The 17,771-nt window shown below is 61.9% G+C and overlaps 1 protein-coding gene across 1 annotated transcript; it reads left to right on the forward strand.

Moving 5' to 3' along the window:
* Positions 1 to 1,059: 1,059 nt before the first annotated feature.
* NRTN (neurturin) lies at positions 1,060 to 15,244 on the forward strand. Its single transcript, XM_045989817.1, has 3 exons — positions 1,060 to 1,374; positions 11,452 to 11,671; positions 14,651 to 15,244. The coding sequence occupies exons 2-3, from the start codon at positions 11,503 to 11,505 to the stop codon at positions 15,073 to 15,075; spliced, it is 594 nt and encodes a 197-aa protein (XP_045845773.1). The 5' UTR covers positions 1,060 to 1,374; positions 11,452 to 11,502; the 3' UTR covers positions 15,076 to 15,244.
* Positions 15,245 to 17,771: the final 2,527 nt, after the last annotated feature.

The raw sequence follows: 17,771 nt of genomic DNA on the forward strand, positions 1-17,771 counted from the left end.
CGCCCACTCCACCCACCCCGCAGTTGGCTGGGGCCGCCAGGGGGCGCTTTAGGAACGCGGAGCCGTCGGGGAGGGGGCCCGGTGGGTTTGGGCGCGCTGGCGGGAGGGGCGACGCGAGTCTTGGTACCCAGAGAGCGCGGTGGAGAGCCGGGGGTGGGGATGGGATCCCCCGCAGGGCTCTGCGGCCAGGCTGGGGAGAACTGCCCCTTGGTGAGGGGCTCTGTGGGCAGCGGGTATCATCAGTCTCGGTATCACTTACGGTCTTAGGAAAAAATTTAGGGTCTCAGTTCTCTAGAATGGCTTTGTCACCGGGGGCTTCTTTAGCTTTCTGAAAAGAGGACCTGGGGCAGGACTAGGAAGACCCCACAGTCTTCAGCGGGGTAAGAGGAGACTGTAGCCGCTGTAGCCGCCGTCTGGGGTAGTGCTGGAGCTCTTAATTCCCCCGAGGAGAATCTGGGGGAGGGGCTTCTCGGGGCCCCAGACTTTTGGAAGATGCGCTGTCCAGGTCTCTGCAGTAGGGGTGGGAAACAGCTAGTTAGCAGGGCGCTGCTCAGGGTTCCCTTGAGGGGCTTCCTGGGTGAGGGTACTTCTTGGGACCCTGCTTTCCGAAAGGGGACCAGGCAGGACCCAGGAGTCTGGCAGTAAAACCAGATCCTCACTAGAGCGTGGGGCGCTCAAGGCCGCGCATACTGGCGTCGGGGGCGCTGTGCCTCTTATCCCAGAAGCGGGCCCTTGGGGAGGGGGCGTCTTGGGGAGCTGGTTTTCCTAAAGGGGCGCCGCCGCGGTCTCCGGGGGCCCGGGGAGATCTCCTTCTAGAGGGGGCGCTGTGGCCCCCGCACCCCAGCCACCTGCTCTCCTCCGGCCCCCGCCATGGGCGGGGGCGGCTCCCGTCCCGGGAAACCCGAGCCACCGCCCCTGGCCCCGCCCCCGGCCCCGCCCCCCGCCCGGAGCCGGCCAAGCCGTCCGCGGCGGGAGCGGCGGAGGCGGCGGGAGAGCGCGCCGTGGAGCCGCTCCGAAAGCCCGGGCCCCTCGCGCAGCAGCCCCGGAGCCCAGCGCCGCACGCCCAGGCCGCCCGCGCCGTCCGTGCGACCCCGCGCTCCGCGCCCTCCGAGCCGCGGGCCGTCCAGGGCGCCCCCAGCCCCAGCCCCAGCCCGGCGGGGTTGGCCGCAGCCCGCGGCTGATCGAGCCTGGGGGGGCCCCATGGGCCGGCCCGCGCCGCGTCCCCCCCGCGGCCGCCCCCTCCGGCCCGGGCCCCCCCGAGCGCCGCGGGCCCAGGCGGCCCGGATGGCGGTCGCGGCGGCAGGGGCAGGGGCTGGGGCCGGCGCGGGCGGCAGGCGCGGCCACCACTGACGGGTAGTCGGGCACCCCGAGCAGGTAAGCAAGGGCAGGCTGGGGACCCGTAGGGGACTGGCGCCGGGGGAGGACCGGCCCCGTGGACGGGGGTCTGGGGGCTACCAGGGGCTCCGGATAGACCGGTAGCTTCCCTCCTCTAACCAAGAACCGGCATGTGTATGAAGGTGTGGTCTCGGGGGCGACAGGTCCGCGCATGGCAGGGGGGGCAGAGGTGGGCAGGGCGATCTTCGGCGCCTCTGCAAGCCAGGATCTGGCCAGGGTCCTTGTCCGACGGGGCGGGCGCGCCTCTGCCTCCTTGGACCCCCCAAGTGTGCGTCTGAACCGGGTGGAAGCGGGGGCAGCAGGAATCCCCTCCCCAGCCTCCAGGAGGGCGAGACCCAGACACCCGCGCTGCCTTGTGGTGTACAAGGGGCTGCGGGGGACGTTCGGATCCGCAGACCCCAGCCGGGGAGCTGCCGTCGCGGCCCAGCTGCGCGCAGAAGTAAACATCTGTCAGTGGCGCGTTCCAGCCGCCGCCGCCTCCGGGGACACGGTGTCCTCCGGTAAGGGCCCGGCTCTCTCGGCTCCGGGAGCGCCTGTTCAGCCACAAGAGGGCGCGAAACCCTTTTTGGGGGGAGGGTAGTCCCTTAAGGGCGAAGAGTGTATTTGAAGGAGAGGGGGGCTGTTTCTCCTGCTTTTTAAAGAAGGCATCTCTTGCTCAGGATAGTCTCGGAATTCTCCCAGAAGGTGCAGCGTGTGGGTTAGGAGTCATTAGGCAGCGGTGGATACAGACAGGGGGCAGATTTGGGGCGGGTTTGGAGAGAGAAACGGCTACTCCCAGGGCTTGGTGATACCGCTACTCCTTCCCCCCAAGAAGTGACTGTATATATCATGGTGTCACTGGCTGGGCTCTGGGCTTGTGGTAACCTGCAAGTCTGGGACCCCAACCAGATCTGGGGGAGCATGGTCAGGGTTCTGTGGGGGGGGGGGGGGTTGCTGGAGGCCAGACCCCTGACTTTCCTCACTCCTGCCTGCCTGCCCTGCCCTCTCTCTGCTCAATCCTTCTCTGTGTGCTCCATGACACTCTTTGTCTTCAAGTGCCCCAGGCTGAGGAAGCCCCAGTGGGGCGTGACTGGTCTAGGCGGATGTCAGTGGAGGGAAGACTCCTAGCTTTGCCAGTCCCCCTTACCCCCCCCCCCCCGCCAGCCCCCTTGCCTTGGGGCCCTTTGGACACCCCTCCCCATTCCCTGCATCCAAGGACTCCTGAGGTTCAGGGTTCCGAAGCCACCCCTGGGCCTTATAGACTACTAGCGGCGAGCTGCAAAGAGCTAGTTCTAGCCGTGCCGGGAAGAGAGCAGCGTCCCCGCCAGCGGCAGGGCACAGTGGCTGAAATTCCACCATCGGGACTATCCCTCGGTTTCAGACCTCAGTTTTCCGGGAAACAAGCAGAGGATACAGCTTTCGAGAATCCGGGCAGGAGAAGGAACGAGTTTGCAGCCTGGCACAAGGACACAATCGAGAGATTGTTCCCATGAATGTTTGCTGGATGGTGATGGTGTGGCTGACTGTTGGTATCCAGGCTCATGGGCCTTGTCCTTCAGGGAGGACAGACTTAGACCCAGGGTGGAGCCCAGAGTGGAGCCCAGAGTGAGGAGCAAAGGGTCTATCTCAGGGTAAGGCGATCAAGGGAGACTTCCTGGAGGAGGGGCATTGGGGCTGGGGCTGTGAAGGATGAATAGGAGTTTTCTAAGTTGGAAAAGAAAGGGCATTCCAGGTAACAGGAACGGCACATTCAGAGATCTGGAGGCAGGTAAAAACACGACTGGTTTTGGAAAATCCAGTGTCTGGATGAGTATGGGAAGGAGAGACTGTTCCGAGAGGTTTGCCCAGGAAAAACTGGGCGGGGGCATTCAGGACCAGATTCCTAGAAGTTAGGGCTGGAAACACAGAGCAGAGAGGAATGGGTCTTTAAAGCATCTGGCACCACTAGCCCAGCTTTCTTCGCTGAGACTAAATTCCTCTGCAGCTACATCTTTCCCGGTCCCCAAGGTAGGACAGAGGAGTCTGGGCCTCTGGGGTGAGGCCCACATGGGGAGGTAGAGGAGGGGCAGATGGGGTTTTCCCTCTGCTTAATGAGCACCAAGTAAGCATTGTGCAGGGCCGGCAGGAGGCTGGTTCTCCCCAGTTTGCAGCTGAGAAAACTGAGACTGGGTGAGCCGGAGGGATCTTTCCTTCTTGCCCCAAATATTTTCTAAGCATCAAGCTACTGTGTGCCAAGCTCTGGGCTAGGACGAAACGCAGGATAGGACGGGCCTGGTGCCTGACACACCTGGGGGGGTGGGTGAGGGAGTGGAAGAGAGGTTTCCAGCCAGCCGGCCAGATCTTTGCATGTGCACTTCCTGCTACCTGGAATGACTTCTCTTTCCTGCTTAGAAAACTCCTACTCATCCTTCACAGCCCCATCCTCAATCCCCTCCTCCAGGAAATCTCCTCCGACCCTACTACCCTGATGTAGACCCTTTGTTCCCCACACGGGGCCCCACCCTGGGTCCACGTCTGTCTTCCTTGGAGGACAAGGCCCAGGAGCCCGGACCCCAACGGCCACACCATTTACTGACCAACAAATATTTGTGGGAGGTTATTTTCAGGCGACGTAACAGCTCCAAAGGAACCTGAGGGGAGGATGGGGCACTTCAGCAAAGGGATTCAGGAGAGGAAAGATCTCCTCTTCAAATCCAAGTGAAGCCAGGCTTCGGGTCGGTCCTGGAAGAAATCAGACAAGGGGCTCCTGTTTGCAGTAGGTGGTCTCACTTCCCAGTTGGGGGGACTGACACCCGAGAGAGCGTGCCTAAAAAGCTCAATGCATTGGGGACCAAGTGCAGAATTTGCACTTGGTGGAAGAGATGACTCGGGTCCCCTGGTTCCCAGGAAACCAACGGGAGGGTTTGAGTCAGGCCCAAGTTCCGTGCCTCTGTTCCCCCTCTGTCCGATGGCCAGCTTTGCACGGTGTCCTCCTGGCTACTCCCAGAGGACCCAAGTCCCTTGTGCCACCCGCCGGCCCCACACCAGCTGCTCACCCATGCCAGGCTTAATTAGGCTGATCCTGTTATCCACCCCCGCCCAGGGAGCCCCCTCCTGCCCGCCCCAGATGCCTGCAAGGCCAGCCCCAGGCCAGCCTGGCTAGGCAGACCAGCCTGCTACAGTCAAGGTGAGATCTTTACAAGCCAGCCGATGAGGGCTGGGCCAGAGAAGCTGGCGGCCCTGCCCACCCCCACCCCCCCACTCCCCAGCCCAGTCTCCCCGAGAACATGCCCCGTGTGGCAGCAGGTTCAGGAGGAGAATTCCAGGCACTGGTGGGGGGGCGGGGCATTGGCGAGCCGACCACGCAGGTCACAGAGCCCTCTCTCTCCCCTGCCTCATCTCCCCCCACTGACCCCCAAATCCATTTGCGCCTGCAAGTCCCTCCACTTAGAACACTCTCTCCAAATCCTCACTTGGTCTCAGCTGCAAGGCGGCCTCCTCTAAGAAGCCCTCCCGGCCGCTCACCCTAAAAGTCTCCCCCAGTCACTATGACTTCCCTGTGTTCTGTTTTGTGACCTCTAAACTACCTTATTCATTTCTTCTTTCTTCTCCACCTCCCTGATTGGATGGGGTCGGGGGGCTTGGCGGGGGTGGGGCCCCGGTTAGCCTTGGTTCCCTGCCTGGCCCAGTGCGCACAGCAGGCACTCAGTAAGTGTCCATCGGGTGTGTTGGGGGCAGAACTCAGCCTGGCACACGGGGCTTGCTGCCACGTGGACACTTTATCTACTTGCTGGCTCTGCTCTGCTACGGGTCTTCGAGAAAACCTCTTATTTCCGTGGATATCAGCCCCCCTTTCTCCCAGATGGCAGGACCTACAGTGCCCTCCCGCTGCTCCCCGCCCCCTCCCCATGGCCCTGGCCACCGGGACCCAGGGACTGTGGAGCCATTTGAGAGGACACGTTTGGAGTGAGACCCAGGTTCAACCTCAGTTTGGCACTTTTTTCTTTTCTTTTCCTTTCTTTATTTTTTAAAAAGATTTTATTTATTTATATTTAGAGAGAGAGAGCGCGCTTTCATGGGGACGGGACAGGGGACAGGAGGAGGGACAGGAGGAGGGGGAGAGACTCTAGCAGAGTCCCTGCTGAGTGCAGAGCCTGAGCCAAAATCAGGAGTCAGATGCTCAACCAGCTGTGTGGGGGAAAACGACATCTTTTCCAGGAACTGTGGGGACCAGTAAACCAGTGGAAAGCACTTAGTACAGGACTTGACACTACGTAAACGAAATAGCCTGCGTGGTGGGGGCGCTAATGTTATTATTGTTGCTATTAGAGAGGCCATGCGGTACCATGATTAAGAATGGGGGGGCGGGTATTGGGCCTGGGACTCTGAGGGATGTGTAGGAGTTCACCTGACTATCCGTGTTCCAATCCCAGCTTGGCCACTTACACTCTGTTTGATCCTGAGCAAATAATGTCACTTCTTGGACCTGTTTTCCCACCCACAGAACGGAGATGAAATAGTCCACACTTGCTGTGGATTATTCTGTGTAAAGTGCTTAGAACTAGGTGTACGCTAGTGTTAGTGAGAGCTATTCGTTTCCGTTTTATCTACTTTTTGCTGCTATTATGGTCGCGGGGCGATCAGCACAGTCCCCCCCAGAAGTCACTGTGTCTGTACCTCTCTCGGCTTCCCTCTGGCGAAGACAGACCTGGAGCCCCTTCACGCAAGCTCAGGAGCTCAGATTGATTCTCAAATCCATCAAATCAAAAAATCAATCTCAAATCAATCAATCAAAAAAAAAATGGCCCGGAGCCAGTGATGGTTCTAGCAACTGGGCAGCAGGGAGCTTCTGGGTGGGGAGAAGACGAGAGCTAGGCATGGAAGGTCGGCTGGGGGTGTTTGGGACCACCCCCCCCCCCACGAGGCCCCTGCAGACGCGGCATCGGAACCAGCTGTGCTAGCCAGATGTTCCTGGTTTACCCCCAGATGTGTGTCGCCGGCTCGCGGCTGCCCTGGCTTCCCCATCTCCACCATGGGGCGGGGCTGGGCCCTGGGGCCTCCCAGGGAGGGGGCACATTTTTGTGGGCTGTGGAATTTGGTTCTTGTTTTGCAGGACCATTGAGTCGTGCCTCGACGGAGGCCAAGTCCTGCCCCTCCTGCGACCTCAGTTTCCCCACCACGGGAACTTGTAGGGGCCTTCTAGGGGGAAGGAGAGGAGCAGGGAGCCCTGTTGCTGTCAGCCCCGGGGGTGGGGGGCGGAGGCCTGGCCCGCTGCTGCCACCAGCCCGCCCGCAGGTCTGCACTGAATGCAGGAGCTGGCCCTCCCAATGAGAGCAGAGGTGTCCCAGGCAGCTCGCTGTGCGGAAGGGGAAACTGAGGCTCAGGGAGGGGGAGGGGCTTGCCCTGAGTCATCCAGCATAGCCTTTTTTTTTTTTAAGATTTTGTTTATTTATTTGACACACACACACACACACACAGAGCAGAAGCAGGGGGAGTGGCAGGCAGAGGCAGAAGGAGAAGCAGGCTTCCTGCTGAGCAAGGATCCCGACATGGGGCTTGATCCCAGGACCCTGGGATCATGCCCTGAGCTGAAGGCAGACGCCTGACCGACTGAGCCACCCAGGCGCTCAAGCTCATACCTTTGTGAACAGAATTCTTGACGCCTGCCCGTGCCTTAAAGGGACCCAGGCCAGGCTAGCCCTCGAAAATCCCCCAGTCCAGAAAAGACAGATGTGGATCCAAACACTATACCAGTGGGGCTAGGTAAGAGGGAGGGACCCACAGCTGGGGATCCAAGATGGGAAGCCAGGAAGGCTTCCTGGAGGAGGTCCCACAGGGGCTAGGGCTCTGAAGGATGAGTAGGAGTTTACCAGATGGGGGAGGCCCGGATTCAAGACCTCTCTCAGACTAGAGAGACGAGTGGATGGAAAGAAGTGCCCTCTTCCATCCTTCTTCTCCCTGGGAATGAGCAAGAAACCAGTGCCTCCCTGAGGCCAGGAGCTCTACAAGAAGGAGGCTGTTGACCACGAGAACAGGAATGCCTGGGCTGTGTCTCCTGGGAGGCTCCATGGAAAGGTGGAGCCTTAGGGCATTTCCTGGGCACCAGGATAATGAGCAGAGTTTCTTGGCACTACCAAGGAAGGTTCCAGAAACACCCACATGCACACACCCTCACCCTGACTGTCTGTTCCTTGGAAGATTGGAAGGGCTTGCCTGGCTGTGTGACTCTGCGTTACTCATCACCCCTCTCTGGGCCTCGTCCCAGCCCTGGACACTCTGTGGCCTCCAGCTAGAAGTGAGGTCATCTTTGATCTGACTTTCTGGAGTTCAGACTGTCAGGGACCCCCAAGAAATGGGGGGGCTCCCTTCCCTGGGCAGTGAGGATTCTGAAGGGTCTGGACATTTTCTGAGAGTTGAGAGGACACCACAGCCAGGCCCTGTCTGAGCAGTGAGGGAGGCCCAGGACCAGTGTGTCCCCGTGTGTGTGAGCTCGTGGCCACAAAGTGAGAATGGCAGAGGCAAGCAGGTGGCGGGCCCGGTTCGGTCCGAGGCCAAGCGTGCAAACAATGTGGGACACCCCACGGCTGTAGGTGTGTGTCCCTGAGTGTGCACAGGTCGAGTGCTCAGGGGAGGGCTTGGGGATAACACGCCTGCATGGCCAGACCTGCTGTTCTCTGGGCCAACGTGCCAGAGACCATGTGTGTTGTTCATGTGAGTGTGAAAACGCTTGTGTGGGGGCTCCCAGGTGTGCAAGAGGCTAAGAACACCCGAGGGGCTGGGAGGGAGGGCCCAAGTGTGCAAACATGCTAGTGTGTGAGCAGGGGTGTGTTCAAACATGATAACCTACGAGTGTGGTGGAAACTGCCCAAGCATGACCAGGTGTGAGCGTGAATTACACTAGCAGGTAAGCAAGGCTGCCGTAATGTGTGAATGTGAGTGTTAACATGCCTCAGTGTGAACGCTCAAGCTTCTGAGTGCAGGACACTAGGATGTGAGTGAGGTAGTGATAGGGCGCGTGAGAATGGTTGAATGCATGACTGAGTTCAAATAAATGAGTGGGATCACGCTGGAAGATAGGAGTACGCACACACACGTTAGCGATTGTGTTTATGTCTGCAGCGTAATCTTCCTTGAGGGTGTGAGTTGTGAAAACTTCTGGGGGTGTAATCACGTCGGGACTGTGTGTGACAATGCCCTCGTGCGTGAGTGTGCTCCCGTTCGGATGGAAGTGTGAGGACACCGGCCCGTGGGAGTGTGAGAGCATGGCCATGTGGTTCCAGCGTGAGTGAAAATGCCCGTGTGTGCGTGAAAACACCTGCGTGTGTGAGCCCCACCCTGCTGGATGGAGTTGGTGACCACAAATGCAGGGAGTGTAAGTGGACGGTGTCGGAGCGTGCAAGCGACAGCGTGTCCCAGGGTGTGCGTGCAGGAGTGTCTGGGAGTGCACGGGAGTGAGAGCACCCAGGTGCGTGACTGAGGACAAGAAGGCCGAGTGTGAGTGAGTGTGAGCCCCCATGTATGCTGTGAGCCCAACTCCCCAGGTCCAGGGGCCTCCGGGACCCAGACACACGGGCGGTGCCCAGCGGGCCCCTAACCAGGCCCTCGTCCACGCGTGCAGCACCCCCGTGTGTCAGGGCCGCGCCAGACACAAACCAGTCGGGTGACCCCCTTACTGAAAGGCCCATTGTTCACAGACGCTTATCAGCCGCACCTGCGGGCCCCTCCACCCTTGGCCCTCTGCTCTCCTGCCCCCCAGCAGAGCTCCGGGGGGTCCGCGGCTCCAAGGACACGGGGGCTCTGGGGGCCAGGCGGTCTCCGCACCCATGCAGCCATTCTGGCCCCTGCCGCCCCCACGGGAAGGCCTCCGCAGAAACACAGGACCAGAGCCTGGCACCGGGCGGGGGTGTCGTCCAGCCTAACAGGGAAACGGAGGCACACCACGGCAGGACGTGTGTGAGAGCAGGCAGGGTGCCGGGCGTGCAGAGAAGGCTTCGTGGCCCCAAAGCATAAAGCAGGTGCTCCTTCAGGCCAAGGCGCGGGTTGGGGCACCTGACAACTTCGAGGCTGCCGTCTGCTTGCTGCACCAGCGTGACAATGAGACATGCTCCCCGTAGCCACCAAGGCCCTGCGTGACCTGTCCTGGGCCCCTCCCCGGCCTCCCCTCCTCCTCCCTCCGCCTCGCTCACTCTGTTCCAGCCACAGGAGCCACCACTGTTCCTCCCTCACGCCAGGTGCCCTCCAGAGCTCTGCGCTCCACAGGTTGGCCCAGATTTCTCCCGAGCCCCGTAGCGGGAGGAGCTCCTTCGGGGCCAGCGCCACCAGTAGTCCCCAAAACGGCCCAATCCACACACCACCGAGCTGGGCAGCCAAGTCCTCAGGGGCACTCCACAGGCATCCGGCCCAAACCCAGCCCCGCGCAGCCCCTGCGTGTGTGTCCCACCCAAGAAGGCAGGTTCCAATCCCAGATGCTTTTCTTTTTTTTATTATTATTATTTTTTTTTAATTTTTTTTATTTAATTATGCGACAGAGAGAGATCACAATCAGGCAGAGAGAGAGAGAGAGAGAAGCAGGCTCCCTGCTCAGCAGAGAGCCCGATGCGGGACTCGATCCCAGGACCCTGAGATCATGACCTGAGTGAAGGCAGTGGCTTAACCCACTGAGCCACCCAGGCTCCCCCAGATGCTTTTCTAATGTCCCCTTGCCTAAGCCCCTACCTGCTGTGCGCCGCCTTTCCCCAGCTGTAACTGGAGCTCACCATGCCTCCTTGGTGGGCACAGCACCCGGTCTGGTACACAGCAGGTACTTAATACATGTCCCCTGCTACTGTCTAGCGGCTGTAGGTCCCGCGCCAGCGATTCCATGAGGCAGAGGTGCCGGGTTGGGAGGGGGCGGGGAGAGGCAGTTCCAGACCCACTGAGCCCAACCTGCCCCTGCGGGGTCCAGGCGAGACTGAGATGCAAATCGCATGCAAATGCCGGCTCTGCGCAGGGGCCAGCGGCCTGAGCCGCCCAAGGGGCGCGCGTGGGGGGCGCCCGGCACCCCACAGCCCAGCCCAGGCGCTGACCGGCCCCCAGCGCAGCTTTCAACGCTCCGTGTAAATGTTTACACCCGGCAGGCCGCCAGGCCCCGCGCGGGCCGCCACCAGCCTGCCAGGCCTGGGAATGTAAACCCGGGTTGGGGGCCGCCCAGCGGCCTGGAGAAGCTCTGGCCCGGGTAGGCGGGGAATGGGCCTCAGGAAACACCTACTGTGTGCACTCAGGGCGCCGGGGCTAGGCCATCCCAGCACGGAGTCATCCTTGAAACACTGCGGGGAAGGCTCGGGCCACTGGGGGTGCACACCTGCTCCGACCCGGGCTGGGGGTGGGGGAAGGGCGCGGGTAGGAGCAGCCAGAGAGGGCTTCCTGGGGGAGTCGCTGTCCCAGCTGAGACTGAGAGGGGCCTGGGAGTGGGGAGGAGGAGAAGACAAGGTGCTGGGTGGGAGGACCGGCTTGTGCAAAGGCCTGGGGGTGGTGGGTCGAGTGCAGCTTAGGTCCACGGACACCCGTTCCTGGGCGGCAATGTCATCTCTGTCTGGAGGGGAAACCCAGGCTCAGAGAGGGGTGGGAGGTACTCCTGAGGACCCCAATATGTCAGGAACACATTAGGGCACATTCTCTTCTCCACCCCCCACCCCGTCCCACAGTGCCCCCTGCTGGGAGCACCCGCACCTCCTTCCAGGCTCCCTCCCTGGGCTCCCGCCACTCCAGCCTCCAGGCTGCACTGGCCAACTTTGGTCCAGCCTCAGGACCTTTGCACTGGCTCTTCCCGCCTGCCTGAGATGCCTGGCCGATTCCTACCTTTGTTGTTCAAGCCTCAGCTTTCGTCGGTGCTCAGGAAAGCAGTGTGGCAGCCCCAGATGGGGGCGGTTGCCCTGCTACTCCTGGCGCAGTGCCCACCCCTTTCCTGGGCAGCATTTTCCACAAGCTGGTTCAGTGGTTCCTTGATGAGTCGTGTCTATGTAATTACTGATCATTAAGCAGAAGTGGCTGGAAATCAGGGGCCCCACCGTGTCCCCCCGCGCCTGGCCCAGCTCTCTGTTCCCGTTTGTTGCCTGACAGACAGACAGACGGAGGCCGTGGGGCTGACCATCGCGTGCCCGCAGGCGGAGGATGCAGCGCTGGAAGGCGGCAGCCTTGGCCTCGGTGCTCTGCAGCTCGGTGCTGTCCATCTGGATGTGTCGGGACGGCCTGCTCCTCAGCCACCGCCTGGGACCCGCGCTGACCCCACTACGCCGGCCACCTCGCACCCTGGACGCCCGGATCGCCCGCCTGGCCCAGTGTAAGGGGGTCCCGGATGTAGATCAGCTGCCCTGATACGGGGGTGGCCATAACGGTGGAACTCTATTTAGGGGCCACTGAGGCTTAATTGAGATGGGGTGGGGAGGGTGCAAATTCCCCCAACGTCCTGGCAGGGATGGTGGTGGGGGGGGATGCTGGGAGCTGGGGGACTCTGGGCTCAGCTGTCACAAGGAATTAGGTTCTGGTCTTGAGGGGCCAGGGGTCCGGATGGGGATTAGACCAAGGCATCCAGCCTCTGGGGCGGACGAGCTCCCATGCGCTGCTCGGGATGCACGTACCGGAAGGCCGGACCCGATGTCCCAAGGACCTGCCCAATGGACAAGGACCAAGGGGAGAGGGAAACCTCGAGAGACGTAGAAACGGGGAGAGAAACAGAAACTGAGATGCTCACAGACAGAGAGACACAGGTTGGGAGAGATGGGGAGGGGAATATGCCTTGGATAGAACCGCCCCCTTCGAGGGGCGTGGCCTTCGCGGCCCTGATCCCCACTCCTCCCTGGGGCCCGCCCACTGCCCCGCCCACTCGACGGAAGTGGGGGTGATAGGGCCTGGATCCCGACCTCCTGAGAGTGCGCACTTGTCCACGCGGGCGCCACGCCGGCGGCCCAGGTGTGGGCGCGGTCGCGGCGCGTGCAAGGCGCCCGCGGGGTTGCAGCGCGTGCGGTTCGTGGGCAAGTCCGCGCCCGCCCTGCCGGCCCACACAATCCTCCTTTCTTGTCCTTACAATGGACAAGGGCAGCCTCAGGCATGGGCTCCACTTCCGCCCTCCGCTTATTCCCGCGGGCAGCAAAGTCCTTCCCAAGACCCTGAGTTCCAGAGACGCGCGGGGGGGGGGGGGGGGGGGGGGCAAAACCTAGCGCTTGGAGCCTGGTGCTGCAACACCGACGGTGGGATCTCAGGCACCCACCGAGAAGGCTCTCAATCCCTGGGCGGGGGTTGCCCACCCGGCAGCCTGTTCCTGGGCGCAGTCCTATTAAGGGAAGAGAGTGGCCGCTCTCCCCCCCAGAGTCCCCCTGAGCCCAATGCGCGGGTGGTGGAATTGCAGGCTTGGGGAGGTGGGAGCAAGGGGTGGGGCTCGGGTGGGTGAAGCTATTGCTCATCTCATCTCTGTGTGTTCAGACCCTGTGCAGGGGGCCAGGCCTGCTGGAGGGAGGCAGGGACACATAGACCAAGGGAGCTTGCACTGTTTATCTGAAATGCAAATTTTAAAAAAAAGATTTTATTTATTTTTATTTTATTTTTTTTAAAGATTTTATTTATTTATTTGACAGACAGAGATCACAAGTAGGCAGAGAGGCAGGCAGAGAGAGAGAGGAGGAAGTAGGCTCCCTGCTGAGCAGAGAGCCCGATGCAGGGCTCGATCCTAGGACTCTGGGATCATGACCTGAGTCGAAGGGAGAGGCTTTAACCCACTGAGCCACCCAGGTGCCCCTATTTTTTTTTTTTTTATAGAGAGAGATCACAAGTAGGCAGAGAGGCAGGCAGAGAGAGGAGGAAGCAGGCTCCCCGCTGAGCAGAGAGCCTGATGTTGGGCTCGATTCCAGGACCCTGAGATCAAGACCTAAGCGGAAGGCAGAGGTTTAACCCACTGAGCCACCCAGGCGCCCTGAAATGCAAATTTAACTGAGCATCTGTACTTTATCTGGCGACCTCCCCCGCTCCACAATCCACCCCCCCCCACCCCTGCAATAACTCTGTGGATGCACACCTGAGGGGCGGGCACACTACATGGTGGAAATTTAGGCACCCTAAGTTAGGTAGCTCCAACCTAACCCCAGAGCAGATGCCGCCGGCCACCCCAGTCCTCCCCCAGGGCTTCAAGAACTGGAAACATGCCCAGTTCATCCCCACTTTCCAGTGCCCCAGCCTCAGCCAGATCGGAACTCTCCCAGCTCCTTGAGCAGACAGGGAAACTGAGGCACAGAGCAGGGCCATCACCTGCCTGAAGTTTTACAGGGCTGAAAGTGGCAGAGCAAGGCTCCCAATTAGGGTCTGTCTGCTTCCTGAGACCCCCTGCGGAAACAGACACACCCTCTCCCTAGGGTCTCCCTGCGAGCCATTTCCTTGGAGAGCCAGGGGTGGGGCAGGCAGGGGATAAACTCGGGATCTCCTCTCCCAACCACAAGCCTGCCTGCCACCTGCTCAGAGGCTGGGCGCCCCTGCCTGCCTTTCCACTCTCAGTGCCACCTGCCACCGGCTTGCCTGCCAGGCTCTCCAGGGGACTGGGGCAGCCCAGCCGCCTGGGAAATAAATTTAGGCTCCGGGGCCCTGGGAATCTGTGACTCCGGGCACCTCCCGGCACCGTGGGAGCGCAGAGGACTGGACGTGGGCCAAACTTGGCCCCACGAGGGAGGCCGGAAGAAGCCTGGGCTTGTGTGTGTGTCTCTCTGTGTCACCTGCTAGTGCTGTGGCCTTGGGCCAGTCTCTGCCCTACTGGATGGCCAGTTGTCTCACCTGTAACATGGGGGAGACCGGGATATCTCCTTGCTTCCTCCCCACGCGGTCCTCACACGCAGGCCTCGGTGTCTGCTGCTGTTGTCCTCTGCACGTTCTGAACAGCCCACCCAGCCCGATGGGGCGCTGTGCATGGAGAAACTGAGTGCCAGCGCGCGATGGAGCCGGAGTGGGGGGCGGGTGGGGGTGTTGGGTGGGGCCCCCACAGAATGAGCTCATTAACAGCCCAGCGGAAGAGCCGGTGCCCAACACAGGGGCTGGGTCCAGAGAAGGCCGTTGGGAGCCATGGGGGCCCTGCCTGGGCTTCCGCACAGACATCCCGCTGGGCAATCAGAGAGAGGCCGATTAGGTACCATGCTTGGGAAGCAGCAGTGAGCTGAGACTTGGCCTTGGGAGGGTGCGCGAAGGCCCCGGGCAAGGGGCTGTTCTCGGAGGGGAACGGCGACGGTCGCAGCTCTCCCCCAGTCCCCCACCGACCCACCCCGCTCTGTGTCTCTCCTCGCAGATCGTGCGCTGCTGCAGGGCGCCCCGGACGCGGTGGAGCTGCGCCAGCTGACGCCCTGGGCCGCCAGATCCCCGCGTGCGCACCGTCGGGCGGGGGCCCGGCGGAGGCGCGCGCGCGCGCGATCGGGGGCGCGGCCGTGCGGGCTGCGCGAGCTCGAAGTGCGCGTGAGCGAGCTGGGCTTGGGCTACGCGTCGGACGAGACGGTGCTGTTCCGCTACTGCGCAGGCGCCTGCGAGGCGGCCGCGCGCGTGTACGACCTGGGGCTGCGGCGGCTCCGCCAGCGGAGGCGCGTCCGGCGGGAGCGGGTGCGCGCGCAGCCGTGCTGCCGCCCGACGGCCTACGAGGACGAGGTGTCCTTCCTGGACGCGCACAGCCGCTACCACACGGTCCACGAGCTGTCGGCGCGCGAGTGTGCCTGCGTCTGAGCCTACCTCACCGGGACCAGGGCCACGGCGGCCACCCCCCACCCGCGCGACGGCGCCCCCACCCGCCCCGCCTGGCCGGGCCCGCGGCAACGGACTGCGCGTGCGCAGCAGGTGCCGGCCAGGCCTCCGGACTGTCCAGTTACTGCACCGAGATAAAGTGTGGAAAATGGAGCTTGGGTGTGATTCCGCGTTCCGGGGGAGCCCACGTGTCGGAGGGACACGAGCCTGCGTGGGGTGGGGCGCGGCGCCACCGCCACTGGGCAAAGGGGGACGGGCCGGGTACCCCCTGCTTGGCGTAAAGAGGCTTCTTTCCCTTCGGTAACACCAAGGAAAGTGGTATGAGTGGGAACAACATCTACAGGAGTCGTCCATCCCACTTGCCTTTAGGTCCCTGGGTCCCCTCTGGTGTGTCCCGCTTCCACCGCCCCCAAAGGTGAGGTTCTGAATGGGAAGAGCGAGCCAAATGGCAGAGGAGGAGCCTGAGGTCTAGGTGGACCCAGGCCTCCCTCCCCCAGAGAGCCTCTTAGGCCCCGTCTACCCGCACGGAGCCACTATCTCCTTTCACCAGCTAAAAATACATGTGCGCTGCCCATCTCCCTGTGGGGATAGGTCTGGGGCGCGCGCCAGCCCCGTCCAGCCCAAAAGCGGCGCCTGCTGGGGCAGAGCCCCGTCCCCAGGGACCTAGGTCCTGGGCCTATTAAAGCCCTGGCCGGAGCTCCTGAGGGGATTTACGATGCGTCCTGATGGAGGACAGAAAAAGCGGTGTCACCTTGGTGCTTGGCAGGCCCGGGACAGCGTGGAGGATTGGGTTCCCAGACTTTGGGGAGGGGTCTGCCCATCCCAGCGCCAGAGGAAGGGCCCTCCGTGGAACCCCAAACCCTGACAATCCCCTCTCACCGCAGACAGCTTTCCTGAGGACATGGTCGCCTTTCTTCTTCCCTCACCCCAAGTCCGTGGAGGCTCCTAGGGAAAGAGTCCTTTCCCTCCTTCACTATTCCCCTAGACTGCCCTCTCCCCTCTTTTCGGCACATCTGATATTAGGGCCGCCATCTAAATACCAAGACCCCGCCGAGGCCCCTTCCCGAAGCTCTAGGGCCCCATCAGAAGCTGCCTTGGGTAGGATTACCCAGCCGATTGGGAATATCCCCTGTTCCCTGTACTCGGTCCCCGGCTGCAGCTGGAGACACCTGAGGCAGCAATAAGCAGGACTTCCAGGGAATCCTGAGAGTAGACCTTGGCAGCCAGGCCCCAGCCGAGGCTGGCCTGCTTGGTAGGAAATTTCAGGACTGAGACTGTCCGGCGTCCTTGTCCACCCCCCACCCCCAACCTCCCCCAACTCCCCCCCTCACCCCCCATCCCCCATCTTTTGAGTTTGGGGTGGTGGACCCTTCCTGTGTTTGGGCTGACTCTGCCCAGCTGTCGCAGAGAGGCTGGGGTCCACTGCTTGGGTCAGAAGCCAAGCCTCAGCTTCCCCATCCCAGATGGCCCTGAGCCACAGAGGAGGAAGTTCCTCAGCCCAGCCTACACAGTGGGAAAATTGACCTTGGAGCCCAGGTCTGTGGCCCCTGAAGCCTGTCTGCCTCCGTGTGTGTGTGTGTGTGTGTGTGTGTGTGTGTGTGTGTGTGCACCTTCTCATGGTCTCTGGGACTTCCTTGTCTTCTGCTCAGTTCCAACATCCCAACCATGGGGCACTGGCCCAGCCCCCCAGAGCACTGGAGAGAGACTCAGATGCCCCCACAGCTGCCTGGGGCTGGGGTTGTCCGCAGTCCACACACACACACGCACACACACTCAGTGCAGAGAGTGGCACCTATATGCGGTTTAGGAGATCTGATCACACGCGGCCACATGGCCCAGATGCTTCCACAGTCCAAATCGCACAGGAGGAGGGATGCCCTGTGTCCCCTCTCATGTGCAAGACCATGGGGGGGTCTGGTATTCGGCCACACCCAGTGGGATCTCTCCCCAGTGGCCTCACTCCAAGCACCCCCCCCCCCCACGGTCAGCCCTGGTTACACACACTGTCTGGTCCACACGTGCTCAGCACCGCAATCTTTCCCCTCCCCCTCCTCCACTCTTGTCCCACCCCTGCCCCCCATGGGCCCCCGGACAGTCTGGTCCCCACTCCCGCCCGCTGTGGGGCTTGACCTGCAGGGTTCTACCACGTCTTGTCACTGGCACCCAGGCCGTTCTTGGCGTTGGGGCCTTCCTGGGCTTGTGGCTGTTGGACAGCGTCCCTGGCCCCCTCCCACCGGATGCTCTCAGCCCACCTCCTGCTGAGCCAAGCACAAGCCTCCTGGGCCTTTGCCCCATGTGTACGCGCAGGCGCAGGCGCCTGGGGTGCGAGGCGCTGCTCTAAAATGAGGGAGGGGACAGCGGTTTCCCGGGAGCATTCCCGTGTGGAGAACGGAGCCAGCGTTGCCCATCTGCGTGCCCGCGGGCGGCTGGCGACCGCACCGGTAACCGTCACCAGTGAGCGGGACCCCAAGGCCAGTTCCCCCGGGGGAGTCTTAGCGGGTGAGGGGTGCAGCAGGTCAGGCCCCCGTTCAGAGGGGCTCGTCGCAATGAGTCCCAGCGAGGCTAGGTGACTGGTTTCAGATCCCCAGCAGGCGAGGTCCCCAACAGCCGACGTCCCCGGCAGGTAAGACCCCCCTGGAGGTGAGGCCCTGGAGGCAAGGTCCCTTGGAGTTGCTCTT

The sequence above is a fragment of the Meles meles genome, chromosome 20 (assembly GCF_922984935.1).
Source record: "Meles meles chromosome 20, mMelMel3.1 paternal haplotype, whole genome shotgun sequence".
In the NCBI taxonomy this organism is placed as follows: domain Eukaryota; kingdom Metazoa; phylum Chordata; class Mammalia; order Carnivora; family Mustelidae; genus Meles; species Meles meles.